The sequence below is a fragment of the Alosa pseudoharengus genome, unplaced genomic scaffold (genome assembly GCF_046254945.1).
Source record: "Alosa pseudoharengus isolate Yale_2024_CS ecotype anadromous, Long Island Sound unplaced genomic scaffold, YU_APseudo_1.1 YU_APseudo_1.1_scf_10, whole genome shotgun sequence".
NCBI classification, from domain to species: domain Eukaryota; kingdom Metazoa; phylum Chordata; class Actinopteri; order Clupeiformes; family Clupeidae; genus Alosa; species Alosa pseudoharengus.
Window position 1 is genome coordinate 21,047,102 of NW_027468565.1, and position 21,033 is coordinate 21,068,134.

A 21,033-nucleotide genomic window follows, 5' to 3' on the forward strand; every position below is an offset into this window, starting at 1 on the left:
AAAACAGAGAGTTGCTAAAACAGGGAGAAAGACCCCTGCAAAGGAAAATGGGGGAATATGATCAAACCTGGCAACAACAACATTTCTTTGACTGCACTGTGTAGCAAAAAAATAAAATAATGATGTAAAAAATAAATAATAATAGGGATAATAAGCTGTGCTGATCTTGCATTGTTTAAAAACTGCCTGCTCGACTGCCAGTGTGCAAAGTAGAGGATGGCACTGTTTGTGTAAAGAGCTTTTGGCAAGAAGTTAGAAGTGTGATATATTTTAAAATATACATAACAAAAAAAGAAAAGTCTTGCCTGCTGTGTGTGCATAATTTAAGTTTGCTGTGGAAAGACTTCTGCTCATGGACAGAGGGAGAGAACGAGAGAGAGAAAGAGAAAGAGAGAGAGAGAGAGAGAGAGAGAGAGAGAGAGAGAGAGAGAGAGCAGCCAGGGCGACCACACCAGCACACCACCTATCAGTCTCACAGCAGCAGACAGAACCAATTACCCATAAGCCTCTTTACCTTGGGCCGAGAACTTCATTACCCATAAGTCTTCCTGCTGCGGTCACTGATTTTATTTTATTTTATTTATTTTATTACCCATCATTCCCTCAACCAAATACATATGCTTTACAGCCCAGCGATCTCACAGTATTTGCCGACCTGGAAGCCATCTTTCTGCGAGACAGCCCTCACGCAGACGCCCAAACTCACTGCTCTGTCAGGCTCTCGATTGGGAGAGTTGACGGCTCTCCAGCTGTGAGTGACAGAGCTAGCAGGGATTGAAGGGAGATTCCTTCCCATCTACAGCATCACGAAAAGAAAGGTCTTCTATCGAAATATAAAACCAAGAAGAATATCATCTGGAACAAAGTCTGGATGAATCAGAGAATGAAACAGAATTTGAAAGAGAGAGAGAGAGAGAGAGGGGAGAGAGACAGAAAGAGAGAAAGAGGGAGCGAGACAGAAAGAGAGAGAGAGAGACAGAGAGAGATAGATGAGAAGAAAATCCGGTGGTGTATCATAAAACATAAAGCTGGGAGGCAATGCTGAGGAAGTTGAAAGCGCTGAAATGATTCACCGTGACGTTGGCGCACACCCAGACACGCCGCAGGTTAACAGCACCAGCCTGCCACCTCACCTGCCAGAGGGAAGAGGAGGGCGAGAGGACGGCCCACGTCACCAAATCAGCTGCCTCTCCGCACACACACACACACACACACACACACACACACACACTCTCTCTCTCAACCCGGCCAGTGGGAGAAACAGCAGTGTGTGTCGTGTCTGGCCCCTTGCTTTGCGCTTGCATCAGCGCGATGCCTCTACTTGCCCTCCTCATTCGCCCATGCGTGCCGTGCACAGCGTCCACCGTGCGGGCGGCGGGGCAGGTGTGCGAGAGGAGCGCTTTTGGAAAGAGGCTCGGTGAAGGACGGGGAGCGGCGCCGCGCGCCGATGCCGCCTGTTCCCTCTGCCCTCGTCCTCTCCCACAGCGTCGGCTTAATGAGAGGAGCAACAGCTGTTTCCTGCTAAATGAATCCACTGATGCCTCATCAGTCACAGCCCTGTGTGTGTGTGCGTGCGTGCGAGTGTGTGTGTGTGTGTGTGTGTGTGTGTGTGTGTGTGAGTGCACGACACTCAACAACATCTCAATGCCACCACAGGCGACAGAGGTGACTTCAGGTCAGCTCATTGGGGCTATAACAGCCTCATAAACAGAGGCCCAGGACTGACACATCGTGATTTGTCACGTGTCACTCCACTCCACTCCACACAGGTCTCCACATAGAGGACGCAAACGGAGCGCAAGACTCCCATAACCAGAACGGCGTGTGTCGCATGATGGATGACTTCAGAGCCTAGCTTTGTAAACATAACGTATATAAAGAGGAGAGGATAATGGATGAAATGGGCATCAGTGCAAATATGCTTAGGGACAGAGGACCAGAGAGAGGAGAGAGTGAGCGAGAGAGAGAGAAGGAGAGAGAGAGAGAGAGAGATAGAGAGAATAGCTGGTCTAAGATCTGGTGAGTGGCTGGCGATGGGATCGTGAGTGTTAGCCGAATTAAGCATGGCGCCGGAGGCCTTGGGCAGCAGACTGAGACGGCAGAGAGAGAGGAGAGGGAGAGAGAGAGAGGGAGAGAGAGAGAGGGAGAGGGAGAGAGAGAGAGAGAGAGAGAGAGAGAGAGAGGGAGAGAGAGAGAGGGAGAGGGAGAGAGAGAGAGAGGGAGACACGAGAGGTGTGGACTCCAGATGGAAAGCGCGGCGGATTAGCTGTACTCACGCCACAGACACACACACACACAGACACACACACACACACACACGCACTGGCCGCTAGCACCCATGCTGCTGCTGAATCACACAGAGATGTTGAGAGCTCGCTTAAGAGTCCTATTTACACAGCCATCCTTCAGAGCAAAGCTAGGAGAATACAAAAGCAAGACCCAACCAAACAAAAGAAAAAATAATAGTAGAAAACAATGTCCTCAGAAGTAAACCACTTGAAAAAACAAACCCATTTTGCCACGTAGATGCTGAGAACGAGTCCTAAAGACACCCATTTGGCTGTGTAGATGCTAACAATGAGCCCTTTGTGAACATTTTAATGATTGAGGGTTTTTTTTTCTCTTTGAAAGTTCTTGGCTGTTTATGCAAGTCACTGCATGGCAAGTATAAAAAGAACAGACACAAATATCAAATCAGTCAAGCTTTTCTTCACCAGTGACAGCATCAGAAAGTCATCAGCTCTCCTCTCCTTGGTCTTACGAGAACCTGGCCATCGCTAAAGGTTAATTGGATGTTAAACATGACTGATACATGATAAATGATAAATTGCGATCAATTATTAATGTACAGGCTGCTGTTATACATCTACAGTCACCCTTCCTTATCACTGTTGTCAAGTCGATTGTGGAGAATAAGCTGTACAGCCTGACAACCTGCGCCCGTCTCCATCATGGCCATGTGGAGACGCAGCGATGTGATGTAGAGAAAGGATGGCCTGCCTCGTACTCATTTTACGCTCATTTAAGCAGCTCCTCCGAGAGGCAGTAGAACAGTGGGAGCTCGGGTTCCATTTAAATGCCAACAGTTGTGTTTCATCTGAAGAACAACATTTCTGTCCTGACATTGTAACCCAACACATAACATTCCATGATTGTCTAAAAGTTCTACACTGACACACTTATAGCTAGAGTAATTTGCAGACGCTTTTGTACAAAGTGAAAATCAAAGATCACTTGAGTGTAATAGCAAACCCACTGCGGTGGAATGATTTGATGAGATACTCTACCCTAGTGAAACATGGTTTATAAAGTATATTTTATAATAGTGCAACGGTAGTTTCTCTCACATGTGCTTCCTATGTAGTTGTGCACATGAAGATGTAAAACATAGTCTGCACTCCCATAAACCATGACCAAGATCATCCCAATGACATTACTGGAAATTACAATGAAAGGTCTCATCGTTGACACACACATAAAATAGCTCAAATTAAGCCATAGCAATCTTTGGTCTTTCTGCAAACACAGTGGATGCTACTGCGAACATCCTTGGTGTAGTTTTGGCACTTAATAGTTTTGGCAGAGATAAATATTAATTTTGGCTTACTCCCAACAGCATTAGGTACAGTAGGAAACTTAATTCCAACTAGAAATGACGGCTTTTTCACATAACCTTGTCCACACTAAGATTTTTCTTTTCTGGCAAATAAAATAATCTTTTGTATTAGCGAAAGGGTTCTATACAGCGTTGTGAACTGGCAGCCAAAAAACTTTTTTATCAGGGGACTTCCAGCAGAATGATAAAGGATCTTTTACAGAAACCGAATTGGAGTGGACGGCAAAAGCGAGAGTCCTGCTGCCCTGGTGAGGCCAGAGGTCAGTAGAGACCGCAGCCGCGCAGGTTGTTGGCGATGATGACGTCAGTGACAGCGTCGAAGACGAACTGGATGTTGTTGGTGTCGGTGGCGCAAGTGATGTGAGCGTACACCTCCTTGTGGGTAGACTTGTTCTTGGTCTCATACTGACCCTGGATGTACACCACGGCATCTGTGAAAGTGTCAGGGCCTGGGGAGGAAGAGGAGGAGGAGGAGGGAGAGGAGGAAGTGGAGGAGGAGGAAATGGAGGAGAAGGAGGAGGAGAGGGGAAAGGGGGATGGATAGAGGGTGGAGGAGGAGTTATGAAGATGTAAGGAGAGATATTAAAAAAACAGGCAGAGATAAATCGAGATGGAAAGAGTGTGTGTGCAAAAAAGGAAGGTGTGGGTAGAAGAGAAACAGACATATAAGTCAGTCCAAGAGCAAGAGAGGAAGAGAAAATAAGAGAGAGAGAGAGAGTTGAAGGGAAGGAGATGTAATGGAGGCAGGAATGAAAGGCAATAAGGCCCAGAGGGAATACGACTCAGAAAGAATAGGACACAAAGTGACAAAAGAAAAGTGAGAACAAAGTAGAGACAGAAAGACAGAAAACAACAGCAAGCAGCGCACAGGGAGTTGGGAATGAGAGGAGTGGGAGGGAGAGAGGGAGGGAAGGACACATGAAATGGTGCATAGGGCTGAAGGTAATCATCCCATATTTTTAGCAGTTTCATATCTAATCTAATCTGAACTTGAGGCCCAGGAATACTCTAGCCTGGTAAGTGGATTACTGGCAGTGGAGGCACACCTTGTTTTGTGCATTTGTCTGGCTAGACATGATGGCTATGCTGCTCTCTCTCTCTCTCTCTCTCACTCTCTCTCTCTCTCTCTCTCTCTCATGGGTGCTCAAAGCCCAGGTGAGTGAGGTAGGGGCAGACAGAGAATCTAACTGCTAAAGAATAAATATGGCTAAATTCTTCTTCCTCTGCTACTACATCTTCATCTTCATCAATGGGATAGTGGGTTACCTGTGTACTCAGGGAAGCAGATACTAAGAGGAGACTTCTTTATTTTGTCCTCAAAAATGTCCTTCTTATTGAGGAAAAGAATGATGGAGGTGTCTGTGAACCATTTGTTGTTGCAGATGCTGTCAAAGAGCTTCAGGGACTCGTGCAGACGGTTCTGTGGGACGGAAAAACAAGCTGTCAGGTTCCGCCTGTCCGGCTGTCTCACAGTCATACTTACACTTACAGACACACACACACAGTACATACAGAAGTGCAGTACAGACAGGCAAATGTAAACTTGCATGCACACACACACACACACACACACACACACACACACACACACACACACACACACACACACACACACACACACACACACACACACACACACACACACACACACACACACTAATGTACACTCACATACAGACAGACACACATACTGTAATACACACACAAGTAGTTTTAACAGTTGAAAAGAAGAAAAACTCAAAAGCAGAAAAAGGAAATGAAGAAACTGCCTGCCAGAAAGATCAAATTGTACTGTACATTTAACATTAATCCATTCATTATGTTTTTTTTAAACAATCACAATCAAATTGACTGAGTTGTTTTGGACAGATATGGCAGGGACGTAATTGCTGCAGCACAGGGCATTAGTCAGGAGTCAGAGTCCATGCAGCTGGTTAATATAAGCTAAAGCAGACTCCTGTGCTGTAGGAGCCCTGGGCTTGCGCTGTGCAGAGAGGCATGCATTGACTAGGGGGACTGTTAACATTGGTATTCAGTGGTTTGGGGGTATAATTCATAATTCATATGGGTACTCAGTGGTTTGGGGCTGGACGCTGGGTACGTCCTCTGGACCATCCAGAAGTTACTAATGCAGAGTTGGAAGCAGACACTCTCTCTGATGTGTGTGGAGTTGGCGACCATTTACTAGGACAGATTGGAGTGTGTGTGTGTGTGTGTGTGTGTGTGTGTTTGTGTGTGTGTAGATCCTTGCAGCAGTCTGTGTGAACAGATGCAAAAAGGGCCAACTACACTTCATCTAGTGTAATAAACACTCACACTGAATCACATTATATTAATCACCTAATGGAGGGGGAAAAGCTTTCTGACGGCAAATCATGTCCTGCTTAAAAGCTTCTTGATCGATTTCAGAAATGCATAGTCATCGGGCTACATACAGACAGATAAGCACACCAAAACACTCTCACATACTTGCCTTTTCTCTTTTACACACACAGACACACACACACACACACACACACACACACAACCATGCATGTACCCAAATATTTGTGCACAGACAATCTACATATGCATACGCACTGACGAACACAAGTACACACACTCTCACACACGACACAACATGAAAGGAGTGCTGCTTTCAACTCTTTGTGGCTTATTGCTTAGCTGTTTGCAGGGTGTTATTTTGTTGTTTGTTTGTTTGGGGTGGATGGTTGGTTGCGTACCTGGGTGAGTGTTTGTAGGATGGGACCTCTGGGAGCTGGGTTTAGCGATTGGCGAGTGGTTAGAGAGGACAGCCGATGGCAGGCGAGAGATGACAGCAGAGGAGTTGAGGCGTTTGAGACGGAAGAAATCGAGCTGCTGGGGAGGATGTGGCCACCACTGGAGCAGCGCGCACGCACACACACACACACACACTCACAGACCCTCTCTCTACCTCTCTCTCTCTCACACACAATCTCAACCCCCCCCTCTCTCTCACACACACACAAACACATCTTCACACAGCCAAAGGCACACACACATTCTCTTCCCACATGCTCTCACACACTCCCAGAATGACCACAGCCCCAGCGTGAGGAAAAAGTAGCTGAAGAGCAGGCCGCCCAAGTCCAAATCTCCTGGACAAAGCCCGCAGAACACTCCAGAACCAAAGCCCACGGAATTCTCCAGAAACAAAGCCCACAGAAGACTCCGGAAACGAAGTCCGCTCCGGAACCGAAGCCGACACATAGAACATCCTCAGATAAACCTGCGTTGTGGCTTCAGTTCAAACCAAGAACTTGATGGCTGGTGGAGACCAAACTCTGATCATATTAGATCATTATACGATTTTTATTACAATCACAACCAATCCAATCCTGGGTCTGAACTGAAGCCTGAGTTGAGGTTAAATCCATTGGTGATCCCAGAGTAGTAAGTTATGAGAAACAGGACAGTGGGAGGTGGAGAGCGAGGAGAGTGGAGTGAGAGAGAGAGAGAGACTGGACACACAGAGAGAAGGACAGCACAGGAAAACAAGCACATGTGGTTCTCACTCCACACACGGTGAGACAGAAAGAAGGCAGATGAATGCTGTTGGTAACATCTCATGTGGGTGTTGACCTCAATGTTGCTTTGTTCAAAACAGTCATAGTAAATAACCAGTGTCTGCAGGCCTGAGTTGGAACATGTAACATTATTCTGCAATCACTATCTTACGGTTATAAAACACCTCAGTGAAGAATGTTTTTTTATTCATAATAGGAGAGTGGTAGAGTAAGATGTAGAATAGGAGCCGTCCTTTTCTTAAACAGGCTTACAAACCCACATACTTCTGCTCACAATGAACCCAATGAATCTAACAGAATTTGTGGTGCCCATAACTGAATGGTATAATTCAACCACAAATGCAGTTGAGTGGATTTAACTGATGGCAACATTAAAAAGAATCAAGTTTAGCGATCATGAAATAATACAATACATGATAATAAGATGTCAATAAGCAGCAACATTATGCAGAGCAGTAGTTCTACTCCACTTACAAAAAATTAAGTATGTTCACGTAGGCTATAACACATTTAATAGCCTACCCTAGTCTAGCAGATTTGGAAGTGGATAATGTGAAAGTGAAAGAACGACATTAGAAAGGCAAACAATTAGTTACGGTTGCTTTTGACAGTACAATGAAGATGAACTGGTGCTCTGAATACTGATTCTGTTGCCTCAGAAAGTTTCTCTAATTGACATATTTAACTGTAATATTTATTTACACCAGGCCGAACATTTTCACCGCAAAACCGATGCGTGCTGTTTTCATACATATGCCGGAATACCTAATCAATTGCTATTAACACTTCTCTCATGTTTTTGCGCGATACTCCCACTTTCCCTTCAACCTTCCATAAATGCATATGCATGAGTAAGAAAAGCCCAGTTTGCCATTCTGTGCTCCAGTTTCATCCAAGTGCAGTCTGTTTTGTACATACAATAAGGTGCAAATAGTATCAGAAACAGGCATTCATTTGGCAATAATTCTTAGTAGATGAAGGCCTGGGTGCCTTAAGGCAGTCTAAAGGACTGGGCAACTTCTGAGCAATGTTGCCTTGCAGTGTCAGTGACTGGGTACTTTTCCACTGATATTGTAAGACATTTTTATCTTGAGCAGGCTTGACTTGTCATGAACATCCAACCGGAGCACTCGGTGTGGCAATACTGGTTCACTCGCCTGGCAACACTGCTCATAAAGCTGCCACATGCGTCACCGGTTCCGCCCCAGAATCCCCCTGCATATCGGGGTCCGGTCAGCCCAAAGCTGGGTCCTCTGCTGCGGACCGATTAGCCCCTCCTAATGGCAGCCAGCCAGCATGTCCGAATCCGATCTGAGTCAGCTATATTTCTGAAGAGTCTTATCTGAGAATGAGCCAACTAGAGTGGAATCAGCTGGCACAAACAGTGTTAATGATGGTGGCCTGGGTGGTCCACACAGAGCAAACTCAACCTGGCCTATTGTTCTTTCCAGTGGCACATTTAGCGGAAAACAAAGGAGTGGGATTAAACAAGAAAAATATGTTTTTTTCATTTCCTGCAGGTCAATGGGTGACAAAAACAATGTGCCAGATAGATGTTAACTGCAAGTACGCTTCTGAGTAAACATGCCGATGCACCAGTTTTTCCTGTAGACTGGGCAATCTTTTCCATGCTGAACAATGTTTTGTTTTCCTTCTTTTGTCATTATTTTTTCCCCAACCCACCTCTTGTAATCATCACTGTAATCAGTAATCAGCACTGCTATTGTGATTGATGAAGTTAGGTGTCTTGAAATTAGGAGTATTTATATTTTAGTGAAGGAGTTACACATGACATGCAGCAGATGCAATGAAGAAATACTTGCTCTATGTTTAAGGCAGCACTGTGTGTGTGTGTGTGTGTGTGTGTGTGTGTGTGTGTGTGTGTGTGTGTGTGTGTGTGTGTGTGTGCGTGCGTGCGTGCGTCAGTGTATATACTGTAGATAATATGTGTATTTTGTGTGAGTTGTGTAGATAACGTGTCTTGTCAGTGTACGTGTACGTGTGTGTGTGCGTGTGTTTGTGTGTGAGAGAGAGTATCGGGTAGACCTGAAGCCAGAGCTCTCTTTAAACAGCCAGTAAATCTCTGTGCAAGACACAGTGTCGGGCTCAGGGGTCGTGTGGATTTACAGTGGGGCTAAGCTGTGTGTGCTTCCTCTCAACTCCACCACTGTGAGTGTGTGTCTGCGTGTCCTTTGCCAGGGTATGTGTGTGTGTGTGTGTGTGCGTGCTTCCTCTATGTGTGTATGTGTCTGCTTCCTCCGACACTGTGAAACAACATGTCAAGCAACTGGACTACAGATTTATGACAGAAAATAGAAATAGAATTCTGGGAAAGAGACATAAAGCACCTCTTGAGTGTGATGTCTGATATGAACGTCTGATAAGAACTTATTTCACACTCCTCCCAAGTTACTCTGTGTCATCCTTTCTCTGTTTTGTAACTAGCCCGCTGAGACTTTCTGTCCCTCTGTGTCAATCTGCATAATCTGGATACTACATCACTGATTTCACCTAGTCTCTGGCCCACCATGTCTTTTTCACAGTAACTTGTCTGGTATTTGCTGGATTGGTGTGTGTGTGTGTGTGTGTGTGTGTGTGTGTGTGTGTGTGTGTGTGTGTGTGTGTGTGTATGTGTGTGTGTACATTTTTGTGTGTACATGTGAGTTTGCATGTTTGTAGTCTCATCTTGTTGACAAGGAAATGTCTTCTGACCAAACTAGTGAAGCTTTGCATCTGTGGACACCACACACATAATTATTCACACATGACTTTGGGAGTGTAAAATGGTGGACTCACCGTGGTCTCGTCTTCATGCAGAACCTGGTCATAGCCGCTGAGAGCTACGCAGAAGATGATGGCAGTCACGTCCTCGAAGCAGTGGATCCACTTCTTCCTCTCCGACCTCTGGCCTCCTACATCAAAGAGCCTGGCAAGACAGAGAACAAATCAGTGAGTTACACTGGCCTACACACACACACACACACACACACACACACACACACACACACACACACACACACACACTCACTCACAAACTGTTCATCCACATGTGCATACACACTACACATTCACACACTTAATACACCCACACACTTATACACCCAGATCCCTACACACACACGCACACCTCCTATTAATACACACACACACACACACACACAGGCATGGCAGGGTACTGCACAGTATAATAACCAAATATGACACTATACACTAGCCAGAGTGCATGGTTCCATCCTGCAGACTTTAATGATCACATATAATATTGCACGCAAACCTGAGCACCTGAATAAACACAGCTGGAATATGTTATGGTAGCCTGCAGGCACCTGGGGCAGCAGCATGGGCTAAAATATATCGGAGGAACTTCTGTGTGACAAACCTTTCATAGCAGCACAGTGAGAGAAAAGCATTTGGAAAGAGTACAGCATCTGTAGCTATGGCGGACACAAACACACCCCACACACGCACACACCCACTGTGTGTGTGTGCGAGTGAGAGTGTGTGTGTGTGTGTGTGTTAGAGAGAGAGAGAGGGGGGGGGGGGTTCAGGGTTAGGCCTGAACACTGACAGTAACGTCTTGTCACTTAATGCAAAGCACACATTACAGTAATGTGTGTGTGATGACTGTCTGAACTGACTGCACTGCTGCCGCTCCGTGCATGGAAAGACACCCCAAAGCTCTTCCTACACAGCATATAGTGGGAGGCTCCTCTCCCATAAGACCGTAAACTTTCCCTATCTGACTTTGACAAGCTGAACTAACCTGATTTAGCCAATCAAAGCCATGACATTTGCGCTCACTTTGATGAGTGTAATTGCAGGCACAGAGACAGGAGATAGGCAGTGCAGGTGGGATCCTACAGCGAGATTAGGGAACCCTGATAAAACGATCACGCTCCCTGTGCTCAAAGGGCACTAAGCTAACACTGAACTAGCAGGCACAATCACAGTGCCTTTGACTCAGGGCTTATTTACTTTGGAGGGAATTTGAAAAAGAATTTGTTTGGATTGTGGTGTAACTATGAGACTTGCCAACATATACTAACTGATCAAGGAGAAATTTAGGGAGATTTTCTATCCAATTTTGGGAGCATTTGAAGAGACAAAGTAGTGGTTCATGGTTTCAGGAAAAAATACAAAGAACAGTTTTAATTTATTGTGATAACATGTCCCACAACTAGATGTACCGCAGAGCGGTACAAAATATGACCGCCGCCCAGTCCAGCACATGTTTTCCACAAAAATAAGTCACGCTGAAAGGCATATATGATTCTAACTGTGTCACTGAATTGCATTATGCACACTCAATTCTCACTGGTATCTGATAGACAACAAGTACCAAAACATGATTAGATTTCACATGTAACATACATTTTATACAACCCCACCCCCATGTTGCCTGTTCATAATTCTGAGAAATTCTTGAATTGTGTGCATGTGTGCGTGTATGTTTATGTGTGTGTGGGTGTGTGGGTGGGTGTGTGTGCGTGCATGTGCATGTGCTTGTGTGTTTGCCTGTTTATGTGCCTGTGTGTGTGCATGTGCATGCATACGTCTACTGTATATGTCTACTGTGTGAGTATGTGTCATACGTAGGATTACTGTGAATGTATGTGTGTGCGTGTGTATCTGTTTATGCACATGTGTGCATATGGAATGGGTTTACATGACCCCTGGAGGCAAACATACGCAAAAAATTGGTCATCCTAGGCCCTACGGTTCTCAAGATATTCACAGAAAACTATGTTGGTGTACGGTCACTAAATGTACACATAAATTATTTTATTGTAAGGCCCCCCATGAACGAAAGTCCACAAAACTTGGCATGCATTCGGAGGGTGTCATAATGATCCTACACTTTGAATTTTGTGCAGTTTTGACCATGTTAGCCAGAGATATTGTGACGAAAACACCTAATGTTTTGCTTTTTAATTTTTAACTAGGTGGCGCTATACATGAAATAAGTGGTAATAGGGGATAGGTTGACATGCCCCCTTAAGTCCAACATACAATAAAAAGGTGGACCTCCTAGGCCCTACGGTTCTCGAGATATTCACAGAAAACTGTCTCCGGCCACCTACAGGCCAGTTGGTGTAAAGTAACATAAATTCATTTATTGTGTGGCCCCCCATGAACGGAATTCCACGAAACTTGGCGTGCATTCAGAGGGTGTCATAATGATCCTACACTTCCAATTTCGTGCAGTTTTGACTATGTTAGGTCACAGATAGCTGCGATTACAACACCTCATTATTACTTTTTTGTGTTTAACTAGGTGGCGCTATACATGAAATGAGTGGTTATGGAATGGGTTGACATGGCCCTTTGAGATCAACATACAAAAAAAAATGGTCCTCCTAAACCCTACGGTTCTCGAGATATTCACAGAAAACTGTGTCTGCCCTACCCTCCTTTCGGGGGGTCCAGTTCAGCGGGGGGGCTACAGATCAAAATGAAAAAAGGAGGTTCCATGCTATCCATGTGGGGTTACATGCCCACCAAGTTTCGTGTACCCCGGTCTTACAGTGTCCCGGGAATCCTTGACGCGGCTTCGCTGCGCGGCGGTCATAATAAGATCAACAGATAACGGCAATGACAAACCTTGTGGTTTCTAACTGCATCAATCGCACTCACTAGTCACTCGTTTCCCAAACTCAAAACAGCCGCTTACATAATCTTTAAATGCAAGCCAAGGGGTGGCGTGCAAAAAAGCATTTTCAGTTCCACACCAGCAATTTAGCATGTTCTACCTGGTTGTCATAGGCAGACCAAATTATGGCAGGAGAGGAGAAGGCCACATTGATTTACACAAACAAATAAATCACAGGTTTTCTGAAGCGAATGAGGTTATTTCCCAGTGTCCCAGTTTCCCAGTATCTACACTCTGAGCCATAGAGTGATGACTGATGGAGAGAAGAAGAGAGAGATAACGATAAAGAAAGACAGGAGAGAACAAACAGGTAGAAGAAGAGAGAGAACAAAATAAAGAGAGAGAGAGAAAAACAAAAAGACAGATAGAGGGAGAAAATGATACAGCAGTTCCAAGGTTTCAGATCGGACTGTGATACTTTGAGACGGAATGAGAGAGAGAGAGAGAGAGAGAGAGACAGTACCTCTCTGTAGGAGACCCTATCAATAGGCACTGCACTTCACTGACTTTACATATATTAACACTTTATTTTAGAGGGGTGTCAGAAAGGGAGGGAGAGAGAAGGTGTAAGTGTGCATGTGGCTATTTAAAAGTGTCTATTAGAGTGTGTGAGCAAGGGTGAGAGAAAATGTGTGTGTGTGTGTGTGAGAGAGAAATAAAGAAAAAGAAGGAGAGAGAGAAAGTGAGAAAAAGAGAGCTTGTGCTTTTGCTCGCTGTGAAGATCAGACATGTGTTAATGTGGCGTGAGAGCTCTAATTTCTGCCATGTGACAGACCGGAAAGACTTAATGAGACCTTCTCTCAGCCACCCCCCCCCCCCCCCACACACACACACACAGAGGCAATACCATTTCAAAGAATGTCTAGCTGCAAAAAGTCAATTGCTTTGTTTTTGGTCTACAAAACTCTAGACCAAACAGTCAAAATACTAAACTAAACTAAATAAACAAACTAAAGTGTGCTTCAATTTGAAAATAATTATTTTGCTGTACTTATTATGTACTTCAGAACATACATTTCACCTTGTAGTATTTCTCCAAAACATTCAATCAACAATAGTTCTTAGAATCTTAGGCAGTATTCCAGGACCTTGCGGAGCATTGGACACTAGTTCTCTGACCTGTTCCAGAATGCTCCCTGCTGGCTGTGGTGTTGTTGGCCCTGAGCCTGCTTGAGAGTGTTGGTCTTACCTGAAATGCAGGTTCTTGAAGGTGAAGTGGGTTTCTACGATGCCAGTGGTCTTCACTCGGGTTCTGAGGATGTCTTGCTCTGTGGGCTGGTAGTCTGGAGCTCCAATCCGATCTAAACTGTCTAGGTAGCTGGAGGGGAAAAAGAATCAGGAAGAAGAGCCATTAAATCGGCTGCTCGACTGAAACCAGTGCAAATATGTAGAAGAGCTTCAGAACGGCTCCAAGGAAAAGGACTAGACTTGGAACAGATTTAGGCTAAACATGGCTGCCCCGCTGCACTGTATAGTGAGTGGTTCTCCCCACAAGGGTAATTTCGCTGTGCCATTTCAGCCTCAAAGGGATAGTTGATTCAAAATGGGTTATTCTGTCATTACCTTCTCATCCTCAAACCAATATAACCCACTATTAGGTCTCTTTTGCTGTGGGACACCAGAGGAATTTGGCTACTTGGTCTCAGTGCATAGCAGATCCTTTCTCAATCCCACAAAACTGAACAAGACCAGTTCCCTTCTGGATTGATAGCTCATTTTTTGCTGCACAGACAAGCAACCCTTACATGGGTGGTTACTGGCATAGGCTTGCATAGTCAATGGTACAATAGCTCCTTTTTGGGCTAATAGTTTCCCTTAACTGTACATTACACAACACAAAGCATTACATCACACCATTATGTGCCTGCATCAATGGGATGATATGATCTAGACCTTTTTATTGTAAAGTGAAGATAAAGTCTAGTAATTAATGCACATTTAAAGACAGTGGAGGTTGGATGTCTTTCAGAAGGGAATGTGATGGAATTTAGATTAAGCACTTTATTTGATATCAGATGTTTAAATTCCACATTATATTTTTACCACATGTTAAGTTTGACTGGTACCATGATTAAGGTGTTCTTTGTCAGTAGGCAGAGGCTGTTTGCTGTTGCAAGTCTTTTCACATTGCCACCTGTTTCAATTTACCCTCGGTTACACACACACACACACACACACACACACTGACTCGTCGCAGCCAATCGGAGTGGCTTGTTGGCACATGAGAGCCGAGAGGCTGAAAACTAGTCACTGGTGACATGGGCCCCTGCGGTGGAGTGAGGCTCTACCATTAAACACCTGATGCCCCTCTTCCCCCTCTGATGCCACACAGACAAACACACACACACACACACACACACACACACACACACACACACACACACACACACACACTCACTCACTGTGCTGAGGTGCTGTGCCAACGGTGGTAATTGTGAAGGAGATTTCAAAGTGAACACCCCAACAACACCAATAACACTTCAATGTGCTGGGTGGGGTGTGTAGGTCTGTGACAGTCTAAATGTCTGGGAGTGTGAGTGTTGTTTTTAGGGATGGGTGGATGGATAAAATTATACACACTATATTTGTGTGAATCTGAGAACAACGCTCATGTCTGTGTAACAGTGCAATACAGTGCTGTACAGGGCTTTGCTTCGAAGAGACGAGGAGCAGCTTAAACTTTGATGGCAGTGCCCCGAGCACCGCGCGCCCTGGAATATCCTGATGTGACTTAATTAGTTAGGCGTCGACAGACCCTGGTGTTGACAGGCTGAAAGGCCTCAGTCTTACCAAGTAGCCTGGGAGCGCGGGCCTCACTGGACAACTCCAGGAGTCTGGGTGTCCTTATTAGGCAGAGAGAAAGAGAGAGAGAGAGAGAGAGAGAGAGAGAAAGTGAAGAGAAGCACTAGTAGTTAATGCACGGACCACCTCAGCCCGTGAGTCGGAGTGCTGTCATTAAGTAGACAGACAGCACAGATATGATTGACTAGGGGTGATGACTCCTCAAAAATGCTTGTGGCTTGGGCAATATTGCTGCTTTAATGGCCATGCCAATAAAGCTTTCTTGAACTGAACTGGATGGAGAGAGAGAGAGTGGGAGAGAGAACATAGGAGAGAGAAAGAGAGATTGAAAGAGAGTACTTCCAAAGAGTGTGTGCCTTCATTAAGTAGCCGAAAAGAGCCAGTGCACGGACCAGATCAGATCCCATCATCTCGGAGAGGAAATGGACCCCCACGAGCACTCTCTCACGGCCACGCCTTCCCCACCGGAGTCTCTTTTCATCTTCCTCAGTCTCCTTCCCTTTCCTCCTCCTCTTTTTCTCATTATCTCTGACTCAATCTCTTTCTCGGTTACCTCCTGGTCTGCTTTGCTTATTCTTTCTCCTGTGCTGTCTGAAATTAACTACTAGCAAAATCGTTCTCCCTCTCCCTCTCCATCTCCCCCTCTCTTCTCCCATCCCTCCTCACCCCCCCCCCCCCATCTGTGTGTCTGAGGTCTGGTGTCAGTGCCTGATATGTAGCCAGCTAGCAGTGCCAGGGGGCTTGGCTGGCTGCACAGCTGCAGAATTCTGCAGTGCCATGTGAAATATCCCGCTGCCGATACAAGCAGCCCTGCTCCAACCCTCAACTCTCTTCACTCTCTCATAACCTAATACTTACAAAACAGACCTTGGGGGGAAGGATTTCCTCAATGTTACCTTCCTGGAGGAGGTTACACACACTGGGTGAGACTAATATTTTGTAATCCTCAACCCTAAAATCTGATTTGTTGTGTATGAACACTGGGGTGTTCTGTAGACTGTGGGTATGACATGAGTAGAAGCAAGCCTCGCTGGTCTCTCCGCCTCAACATATTTCACTGGCCACAGGAAGATTTACTGACATGAGTGGGGAAGGACAGTGAGGTAGGGAGGGAGGCAAAGAGGGAAGAAAGAATAAAGAGAAAAGAGGGGGGAAAAGGGAGAGGGAGTGAGGGATAGAGAGAGTATTAGAGGAGGTGGTGAAGAGAGGGAAGGAGATGAGAATGAGAATATGAAAAGAGAAAAAAAGGGCCGTGTGATGGGAGTCCAAGACATGGAGTGTGTTCTAGAGAGCAAAGGAGAGAGGGAGAGAGAGAAAGGGAGAGAGGGAGAGAGAGAAAGAGGGAGAGGGAAAGAGGGAGGAGGTTATAGTCGGAGAGTAATGCGAGACGTTTGATGTGGCTGGAATGCCTTTCATTCTGGCCGAGGGACTCAAGTGCACGCTCTTATCTGTCTCAGCCTTTGTCCAAGCTACCCATCCTGCTGGTACGTCCCCACCCACTGCAGTACCATCCTTGTGCTCCAGGGGGCGACGCTGCTGCGACGGGACCTCGTGAACACCTTGCACATTAATGTTTCATTCCACCGGGACTTTGAGCACATATAGATGCCATCATGGCCTTTCTGGATAGAAACTAGGCTACCACGTGACTGAATGTGTCAGAGGTCCTACACAGAAATAAATGAAGGTTGGAGGGGGAGGGAGTTAATACCACATTATGTGTCAAAATCTCCAGTCTTTTAGCACACACACACTTCAGCTCCACTGCAGTATCTTAGCTGTGATGGATTTCACCGGAATATTCTTTCTTCATCTCTCTTCACTTCACTCTTTCCAGCCTTCATCAGTCGTGTCTGCCTCTGTTTGCTTACTCTCTCTCCCTCCCCCTAACAATAACTGCTCTTTGTTTATTATTACGCTCTCTCTGCCAATGCAAATTTCAGGCGTATCGGTTGGAGAGGGATTTCCATGAAGCGGGTTTTGGCTCTGAGTCACGGCTCCGGTGGAGTGGCGTGCTTATCCAGGCTTGTCGGCCGGGCCATGGTGTGGGGGTCTCAGGGTCCTCTGGTGGGCCAGAGAGGAGCAGAGTCGCTTATGCCGTCTCTAAGGACGTCTACAGATATCCGTGAAAGAGTGAATTATTACAGTTCATAGATGTCCCTGTGCATAAGCCTTTAGTTATACAGGTGCAGGTGAGGCAGGTAAGTATAATCTAAAAAATTCAATCAAAATCACCGCACACTGATCACTATTAACTTTTTTATTTGGAGCGAACAACGCGTTTCGCTCAGCGATTCGTCAGGTTCTTCAAGTGTGAATTATTAGACTTGAAGAGGGAAAGGCTCCTTTGGAGACTTATTTGAACCATTTTGCAGCATTACAGATATCTATATATAGCTACAGATATCAGTGCAGGAGTGATCTACTACACTTAAAGAGGGAAAGATTGCTACTGACCTAATGTATTTGAACCACTTTGTAACACTTATGGCTACAACCATTTAAAGATTATAACACAGGAACAGCTAAAAATAGGTACTTTCCCCAAAGCAATTCTCTACTTTGGAATCAGTGCTTATGAATATGTCTTAGTGGTTTGCAATTTAAAGGTGTCTTTGTAGTCACACTGATTAGTTTTGCGACCCCGTCCTCCAGAAAAATAAGAGTGTGTCCTCTGGTCTGTGCAGACCCCATCCTCCAGAAGAGTAAGAGTGTGTCCTCTGTCCTGTGAGTCTGTGTTGTGCGGAGTGTGTCTGGGCTCTGTGATAAGTGGAGCCGTGCGATGGCCGGTTCCTGTGGGTCGCTGAGGGTCTGGGGAAGAAGGACGAGGGGGGATGCTCTCCTACAGCAATGGGAAGCTCAGATCTCTCCCTCATTAAGTGCCACCTCCACCACTGCATGCATGCCAGCTTCACACCTCCCTCACTGCACTCTGCTCTGCTCTGTCACACATACACACACACATACACAGTACACACACACAAACACCAACACACTTACACACACTCAAGCAAGCAAGCACAAACATACACATGCACTAACACGCACGCACTATGCTGCTGCTCTGCTCTGTCTCCCTCACACACACACACACACACACACATACACACACACATACACAGTACACACACACAAACACCAACACACTTACGCACACTCACACAAGCAAGCAAGCAAGCACAAACATACACATGCACTAACACGCACGCACTATGCTGCTGCTCTGCTCTGCTCTGTCTCCCTCACACACACACACACACACACACACATACACACACACACACTCACACAAGCAAGCAAGCAAGCACAAACATACAGTACACATGCACTAACACGCACGCACTATGCTGCCGCCCCCTCCTCTTCTGCTGTTCCTGCTTGAGAGCTCTGCCTGGCAACACCTCTCACCAACCTGCTTCCCATCACTCCACAGTCTGGCAACAAGATACACAAAGACACGCAGACACAGACAGACACACACACATAAACACACACACACACACTCTCTCTCTCTCTCTCCCTGTCTCTCTCTCTCACACAAACACACACAGATACATATACTCACACACAAACACACACTTATTCAAAGACACACACACCCACACGCCCACACACACATACACACACACACAAACCTAGATGCAGAAGACACAGAGATAGCTCTGGACATAGGGCCTACTATAGAAGAGAGCGTCTGCATGATGAGGGAGTGATGCAGAGTGAGGAGAGAAGAAGGAGAGGGAGGTCTGGAGGAAGAATAGAGAATAAGGGCAGAGAGAGAGAAAGATAGAGAGAAAGAAAGACAGGGATAGAAGAAGAAGAAGAAGAAGAGAGAAAGAGGAAGAAAGCGATATATTGTTTGTAGGGTGGTCTGCATGTGTGTGTGTGTCACAGATAGCAGAGATAAATAGGGAGGAGCTTCCCAGAGGATAACCAATGACATGACACTGGGCCCACAGCCAATTCAATCCTATTAGAAGCCTCTCCACTCAGCCTCTCAAACGGCCTCAAGATGGAGCAGCTAGCAGCTGTCATGGGCTCCACAGACAGGGAGGGTATGCACTATGAGACGCGTGACATGGGGAGAGCGGCAAGCTCCAGCACAGACGTGGGCCCGCTCTAGCCTTACCTCTTAAGCCTGGCCAAAACTGCTGGTAGTAGTAGTAGCTGTGAAAGAGTCTAGAATCTAAGAGTGAACCGTGAGGGACAGCTTTAGAGGCAGGCAGAGTGAAACTTCTCCTCCACATGATCTCTATGGCAGACACAAAATGGCTGCCAGGCATAAACTGTCAGGACACTCCGCTGACAGTAATGTATGTTTCCTGGCGAATGGTCTTGCAGTCGCCACAGCCTTTATAAATTAGTTCATTTTTGCATAGAGGCTTGGTTTAGTTAAGACACACGCTACTGTCAATAGCATATGCTTCCTGACAAGCTGCCATCATCACAGCCTTTGTTAATGTGTTCAGTTTGTATGGAGGCTTGGTTAATTTAACGTTTGCAAGACGCAAGCACTCTATGCTGCTAAGATGCAAGGAGGAGAAGCTCAAAGCACGTCTAAAGCTAATGGTACACAATGATGCTAGTTCATCTAGAAGAGGCAGCGAAGCGGTGCATCATTTAAAACACACAGTACATACATGTATGGCGTTATACACATTAGAGTAGTGCACCCATTATGCCTAAGTGGGTCACCAAAAAGGTCTCCAGGACAAGAAGAGCATTACACACACACATAAAACAGCATTACATCTGGGGCTAGAGGAGAAGGAGGGAAAGATTGACTAATTTCTTTGAGGCTATGAAACGTGCCTGAAGAAATGTGTGTGTGAGTGCCCCCCTACACACACTAGACACACACACACAGAAATATCCACGAAGCTAGCTTGATTTAGTGAGTAGGTTATTGGTTTCCTGTCACTCTTTTGAGCAAGTACTATACTTTGATCAATCATAATTGCCAATCCTGACAGATTGTACATTTGGTTCCTGATTTCATTGCAAAAATACTGATTCAAACTCATGCAGCAAATCACATATTAATCACATAAGCTTTGATTGCGGCCAAAACCTAATGGCACATTATACAAATCTGTGCAAAGTTCTTACATTGGTCACAATATAAATCAACAAAAGGCTTAAATGTAGTGAAGTAGCTGATGGAATCATATAAAATGGAAGTCATGACCGAATTATCCAGGCTATCATGTCAGCTATATGCACTGTCCATGATTGTTCACATGCAATGTCACTGCATTGTATTTCATCATCACTTCTAACCAGGACTATGCATAAGCCATGATGCAGTGTGTGGAATAGTGGGTGACTGGGCAGACGGGACTGATGTCTTTCGATGCACACTGTGCTCATTCCAGACGCAACAGGATTTAGTGGCACATCTGAGGGTTTGTCGGGGA

The 21,033-nt window shown here is 45.5% G+C and overlaps 1 protein-coding gene across 2 annotated transcripts in view; it reads right to left on the bottom strand.

Annotated features, from left to right (window-relative positions):
• The window catches only part of gnao1a (guanine nucleotide binding protein (G protein), alpha activating activity polypeptide O, a), a 97,198-nt gene that overhangs the window by 4,680 nt on the left and 71,485 nt on the right, over positions 1–21,033 (bottom strand). Inside the window, exons 5-8 of one of the 2 annotated variants that reach the window (XM_076267506.1) lie at positions 14,004–14,132; positions 9,961–10,090; positions 4,883–5,036; positions 2,181–4,065 (exon numbers count right to left, since the gene is read on the bottom strand). In XM_076267506.1, the coding sequence (XP_076123621.1) occupies positions 3,878–4,065; positions 4,883–5,036; positions 9,961–10,090; positions 14,004–14,132 (601 nt within the window). In that variant the 3' untranslated portion in view covers positions 2,181–3,877. Of the gene's footprint in view, positions 1–2,180; positions 4,066–4,882; positions 5,037–9,960; positions 10,091–14,003; positions 14,133–21,033 lie in introns of those variants that run through there. The other variant, XM_076267512.1, reaches the window with a different exon arrangement.